The sequence below is a fragment of the Emiliania huxleyi genome (assembly GCF_000372725.1).
Source record: "Emiliania huxleyi CCMP1516 chromosome Unknown EMIHUscaffold_147, whole genome shotgun sequence".
In the NCBI taxonomy this organism is placed as follows: Eukaryota; Haptophyta; order Isochrysidales; family Noelaerhabdaceae; genus Emiliania; species Emiliania huxleyi.
Window position 1 is genome coordinate 227,584 of NW_005201123.1, and position 6,000 is coordinate 233,583.

At 64.7% G+C, this 6,000-nt stretch overlaps 1 protein-coding gene across 1 annotated transcript; it reads right to left on the reverse strand.

Moving 5' to 3' along the window:
* Positions 1–2,627: 2,627 nt before the first annotated feature.
* On the reverse strand, positions 2,628–5,604 carry EMIHUDRAFT_455551 (hypothetical protein; the record flags this gene model as incomplete). The annotated part of the gene is made up of 9 exons (XM_005787032.1): positions 5,190–5,604; positions 5,012–5,041; positions 4,637–4,818; positions 4,131–4,407; positions 3,970–4,038; positions 3,553–3,706; positions 3,188–3,372; positions 3,071–3,118; positions 2,628–2,777 (listed from the first exon to the last, which is right to left on the reverse strand). The coding sequence occupies exons 1-9, from the start codon at positions 5,262–5,264 to the stop codon at positions 2,628–2,630; spliced, it is 1,170 nt and encodes a 389-aa protein (XP_005787089.1). The 5' UTR covers positions 5,265–5,604.
* Between the last annotated feature and the right edge of the window lie 396 nt (positions 5,605–6,000).

Genomic DNA, 6,000 nt, shown 5'->3' on the forward strand with positions numbered 1-6,000 from the left:
CCGGGCCTCCCTCTCCCCCTCCTACCGCCAAGTCTCGAGGGGCCAGCCGCTGGAAGGGGCAAGCCAGCGGCACGAGGGCTTCAGCCACACAGCTACCAAGGGAACGCGACCCACACAAAGCACCAAAGTTAGGCATACCCCCCGGCGCAGTGTCCCCCGCTATGTGTCGCCGTTCGTCGGGGCACGCAATCCTGTGCAGTCAGGGCAAGTGGGGGCGGGGTGGAGTGCCCAGGCCTTTGTTTCCTGGGATTTCTCTGCCCAGTCCGGGGGTGCGTCGAACCTTCCATCACCCTGGGAACGTCCGGGTGTTGGAAGTAAAGATATATTACTTTAAAGTGGAATCGTCAAGAAAAATCGACGCCCCGGGCTAGCAACCGGGTGTGTTGTGGTTCTTGCCCAAAAATGCGTGTGGTTTTTGCCCATGCACATTTTTTGCATTTTTGCATGTGTTGCATATCACACATATCATGGCATTTGAACGCATTATAGTGCATCTGCATTTTCTGCATTCGAGAGGCAACTGCATTTAGCTGCATATGCATTTTCTGCATTCTTTGCACTCGGTGGGCAACTGCATTTCAGCTGCATATGCATTTTCTGCATTCTTTGCATTCGGTGGGCAACTGCATTTGGAAGGGCGAGTCGTCAGAGGCCCCACCCGTACCACCCGTGTAGGCTTGCCGCGCCGCCGAGAGGACGAGGAGGCCGTCGTAGATCAGTGCGAGGGCGAGGAGCAGCGCGAGGCCCGATGGCCCCCATCCCCAACTGAGCGGCCAGCCCAGGCCGAGCTCAACGCCGGCGAGGCGCCAGCTTGGGTGGAGGAATCCGTCGACAATCACGAGCACGACGACGCCGGCGATGCCGCAAGCGGTGGCGACGCCCAGTAGCCGGCGGGGCGCCTCATCGGAACGGGTCATGGCGGCAGTCGGGCGCAGCACGAGCCACTCGCCGCCGGATGCCGCCAGCCGGGCCAGCTTGTAGAAGAGGGCGCCTACATGCAGAATATCAGCCGAGGTGAACCCAAGCCTCAGCGTGCGTAGCTTGGAGGGTAGAGGCGGGGGGGGGGGGGGGGGGGGGGGGCACCGTGTAGCAGCAGCAGCGCGCCGAGCAAGTTGCCGAGGAGCGGGTAGTGACGTGCCGCAAAGTCACATCGCCAGATGGCCAGTCCGAGAGTGTAAAGGCTGAGCGCGGCGACAAGGGCGCCGGCGATGAGGCAAGCCGGGGCGAGGCCAGGTGCCCCCGAGGGGGGAGGCTGCAGGAACCACAAGCGGGTGTCGCCGGCGATGGCGAGCGACAGGGTGGCGAGGAGTCCGGCGTCGTACAACGAGAGCGGCGTTAATAGCAACGCAAACACAGTCGCGTCGGGTGGGGGGGGCGGCGGCAAGTATTCTCCCCGCAGCAGCTTGCGGTAGCGGATCGGCCCCTCGGCCGGCAGCTGGGAGAGGGAGAGCGTGGGCCTTGGCCCTCCGGGCGACTCCGCGGCGCGGAAGAGGCCGTCGGGGCCGGAGCGGCGCGCGATGTCGATGACGCGTTGCATCGCCGGGTCGGGAGAGAAGGTGAAGGTTGCGTCGGCGCCGGGGGAGAGCGTCACTGCGAGCGGGGTCAGGAGGAGCACGCCCACGCCAAATCCGACGAGCACGCGAACGCGCTGCCGCCAGAGGCCGCCATGCACCGCCTGCAGCACGCGCGACCGCGAGCGGCGCTCCGCCTCACGCTCCTCTTCGCCAGCCTCGCCGCCGCCCTCCCGGTGGCAAATAATAGCCCAAGTCGAAGAGTGCGCCCCGCCCTCGGTATCTGGGCGGCAGGCGGGACTAGAGTGGCACGCCGGTGCACGGATGGGGGCGCGAGCCGCCATCTTGGACTGTGAGGCGAGTATTTGCAACCGGGAGCTCGCCGCCGCCCCTACACCGCCGCCGCCGCCCTCCCGGTGGCAAATAATAGCCCAAGTCGAAGAGTGCGCCCCGCCCTCGGTATCTGGGCGGCAGGCGGGACTAGAGAGTGGCACGCCGGTGCACGGATGGGGGCGCGAGCCGCCATCTTGGACTGTGAGGCGAGTATTTGCAACCGGGAGCTCGCCGCCGCCCCTACACCGCCGCCGCCGCCCTCCCGATGCGTCGGAGTCGACTCTCGACTGCACTGAGAGAGTTCATCCCACCATCAGCACCGTATTCGCCCACAGCATGCCATGAGATTCATATAGGTCTAGTGTACACATCAGCTCAGCGAGACCAATATCTCCAGCCTCCTTCATCTTGGCTGCTGCTTGGGAGCCAACACCTGTGCAAGTGAGTGTCAGAGTGGTCGGAACTCGGTGGGAGCATCCGTCATCATTCACGTTCACACGACTCTTCACACTCGCTCGAAAAAGTGAAATTTTGTTTCACATGAAATGTGAAGTGAAAGTGAAAGTGAAACCGATTCGCTGTTTCCATGTGAAATCACGAACCCTGCAGCCTCTCCGCACCCGCCGTACCCCCGCGTACTCTCTCGACAAGCAAGCGCTCTGGAGCTTTTAAAGAACTGCGTGTCGGTGAGAAACCAGTGTGTAGAGACCCCCCACGCGCGCCGATCTCTCCTGACTGTGACTCCTCAATGCCGTCAAAGGTGTGCAACAGACGTGAACTATGTCAATCCTCCGCCACCTCCACCTCTGGCGGATTCACCGCGCTGAGCTCCTGGTAGGCGCCCTCGCGCACGGTCCTCTTCGGCGAGAGGACCTCGACGAGCATGATTGCGCTCGTGTGCACCAGCAGCACGAGCGCCATCGCCGTGCACGCCTACCGGGCGGCGTGAATCTTAGACGCGCTGTGTTGGCGCCTCATATGAGTGCAAGGCAACTCTACTGGCTGCTGCGCGGCTGAATACTAAAAGAACATGCACACGTGTTCAGCATCTAGGGGTGCAAGCCCACGGGAAAGTGAAACGCGAAGTGAGCGCGGTGCCGATGACCGGACCGACCATCTGGCGGTAGGGAGAACGAGGAACGGGAGGAGGGGGGGGGGGGTCAGGGGGCGAAGGGGGGGTTCAGGGGGCGAAGCGGCGTCAGAAATGGATCCGGGCAAAGGGTCACCTGGCCAAGCGAGAAGGAAGCGGCGAGCACCGACGAGAGCGAGTTGACCTATGGGAAAGCGTCCAAAAGGGTGAAGGGAAAGTTCCAATCAGGGGCAGGCGACGAGAGCGAGTCGACCGACGCGTCGGCGTGCTCGCCGCACGACGCCATCATGTCGTCCATCACGGGCGTCATGCTCATGCTCTCGCCGACGCCGAAGAGGACGAGAGCGGCGCACAGCTGCGGCAAGCCCAGCCCGCTCGGCAGCGCCAGCAGCGGGGAAGGGCCAATCAGCAGGAAACCGAGCAGCTGCAGCAGGAGGCCTGTTCACGACGGGAGCGATTGAAAGGAGGGGGCGGGACCGGAGCGCGGACGGCGGGCGGCTGCCCGAGACGATGATAGGCCGTGGGCCACACCGCTGCCGGTTGGCGAGGATGCCTACGGACATGCACGTGCGGCAGGTGTCGAAACCGCGTCTGTACTCTCGACAGAAGGGGTGCTACGGCGGGCGAGGCTGCCAATCAACGGGCACGCGAGGGTGTAGGTGACGGAGGAGATCGAGAAGAGGAGGCCGATCGAGGCCTCGGACGATGCGTGCCCGCGCGCCTTGGCGTGGTCGGCGAGGGTGGGCTCGAGAAAGGCGTAGTCAGAGTTGGCCTAGGGGCGGGCACTCCCCGAGATCTGAGGGGCTTCTGACGGGACTTGCAGCACACTCTTGGTTGGGGAGAGCCAGCATCGATGCGAGCGCGATAAGCGAGATCTGGGGATTGCGCAGCAGCGCCTGGCAACGTGCACGCAATGTAAGAGGCACTGCTATGGAGAGCGGCCCGGGCGATGCGCAGCAGCAACGCGCGCGCTGATTGCGGCGCTTTCTCCCGGCTCCATCTCGGCGCGCATCGCCTCGGCGCCTTCATCGAGACGCCGCCCGCGTCGTCGCTCGATCGCCTTCGGTCATCCGGGGGCAGCCGATAGTAGATGAGCGCCGCCGCCTACACACCAAGCTCGGGCAAAAATCAGGAAATACCGGGCCGAGGGTCGGAGCAAGGGGCGGAGCCGCCGGCAGCAGCGCCAAGCCGAGCACCACAAAGGGCGTCGCGAAGCCGCCCGCCGCGAAGAGCATCCCGCCGAGCGGGGGGCCCACCATGTAGCCGAGCCCGGTCGAGATCTCCGTGAGACCCATGAAAAAAGACACCTGGGAGTGGAATGATCCGGGATTTCGCAGGGACGTCCTCTGAGCAAACTCGGCGAAAGCTGCGCGAGTGGAGACGTTGTCGGTGTCCATGTCGGCGATCAGGGCGTACGCTGCGGTCTCCTCCATCGCTGAGCCGAGTCCCTGCGTCAGCCGGATCAGCAAGCACCTAGTGGATGCACTCGATGGAATAGAACACAATACGATAAGACCACGCAGGGGGTGGCGCCTATCGGGATCGGTGTATCATAATACAATAATGGACAGCAACCACTTGGTGTGGTTGCACTCGACGTGTGGAGAGACGCGGCCGGCCCCTCCTCTCCGCCCAGCCCGACCGGCCGGCGCGACGCGCCTCAGAGAGGGTCGCGTGTGTGTGTGTGTTTGGGGGGGGGCACCAGGTGGCAAACGGCGATCCGGCGGGCATGTACGAGGCGACAGAGAAGCAGATGGTCGAGATGGCGACGACGACGAGGCCGGTGGTGTAGACCCACTTCTTGCCGTGCCGCGACATGAAGGGGCCCGCGAAGGGCGACGTGAGGAAGATGACGGCCGGGAAGCACGCGAACACGATGCCGACCTGCGGTCAAGTCCACTTTCAAAACTCTGAGCGGTGCAGTGATTGCGACGGGCTGGCTCGCAGCATGAGTTGCGGCCGCGAAGCGAGGTGGGGCGGTTAGGGTGGCGACGGTTGTTGTGGGTGTGGTGGGCGCGTGTGCGGTGGCGGAAAGGGCAGTGGCGGGCTGGGCGTTGGAGGGCTTGTTAGAGTCCACCGCGTCGTCGCTCATGCCTTTGGACTTTGCCTGCGGAGAGGAGACGGGGAGAGGGGAGGTGTACGGAGGATATACGGAGCGCCTCTACCCGACCGCTGCGCGTGGGCACATCATCAGCAGGACGTGGCAAGGGATGCCTGGAGAGGGGCGGCTCGGTGGCTTTGGGCGTGGCGCGGGCCTCTTGAGGGAAGAAGGCGGGCAGGATTGAAAAGAGCGAGTGGCAGAAAAGGTTGGACACATTGATCAGCGTCATCACCAGTATCTGGAGGCGGGGCGTGGGAGCGGCGAGCGATGGCGGTGGTGAGCAATGCAGACGGTTTTGCGCGGCTGTGTTGGTGAAGCAACGGGTGGGCAGGATGTTGCTGCGGTGGCCCGAGCGCGCAGGCACGTAGCGCGCTGCAGGTCGCCGCACGCGCGGGCGAGGCGAGCGGCAGGGCCAGCTGTGCAGCGCCGCGGGTGGCGTGAAGCGTGAAGCAACAACAAGGTGTGACCCACCTTATTATGTGCGGCCGGCACGCCAAAGCGCCCCATCCTGGCGGCGCGCGATGCCCGGCGGCCGATGGCGGCCAAGTAGAACGGTGGCTGCGACGGGGTTCCTGCACTGGCGCGCCGGGCCGCCGGTGGGACAGAGAAAAAAAATTGTTAGCGGGGGGGACACACGATTCCCGCATGGGTTGTGTCCTCTCGCGTTGCTCGCTCGCCCGGGCGGAGGGCATGGCCGCGGAGGAGGCGAGTACGCGCTTGCCAGGCCTTCCTCAGACAGCCTCTCGGGCAGACTGAGGGTCGGCTTTGCGTGGCGTGGCCCGTACGCTGCGCTGCGCAAAGCTGCGTATGCTGAGGGAGCACCCTGTGCTTCCACTGGGAGGTGCGCACCTCCTGCAGCTGGTGGAAGGCCGTGCCGCCGTGCGTCTGCTCCGTGTCACAGGGCGGGAGGCGACGCCGCAGCGCCGCAGCGTCTGCTGCGGGCCGGTGCAGCACTCCGCTGCCTG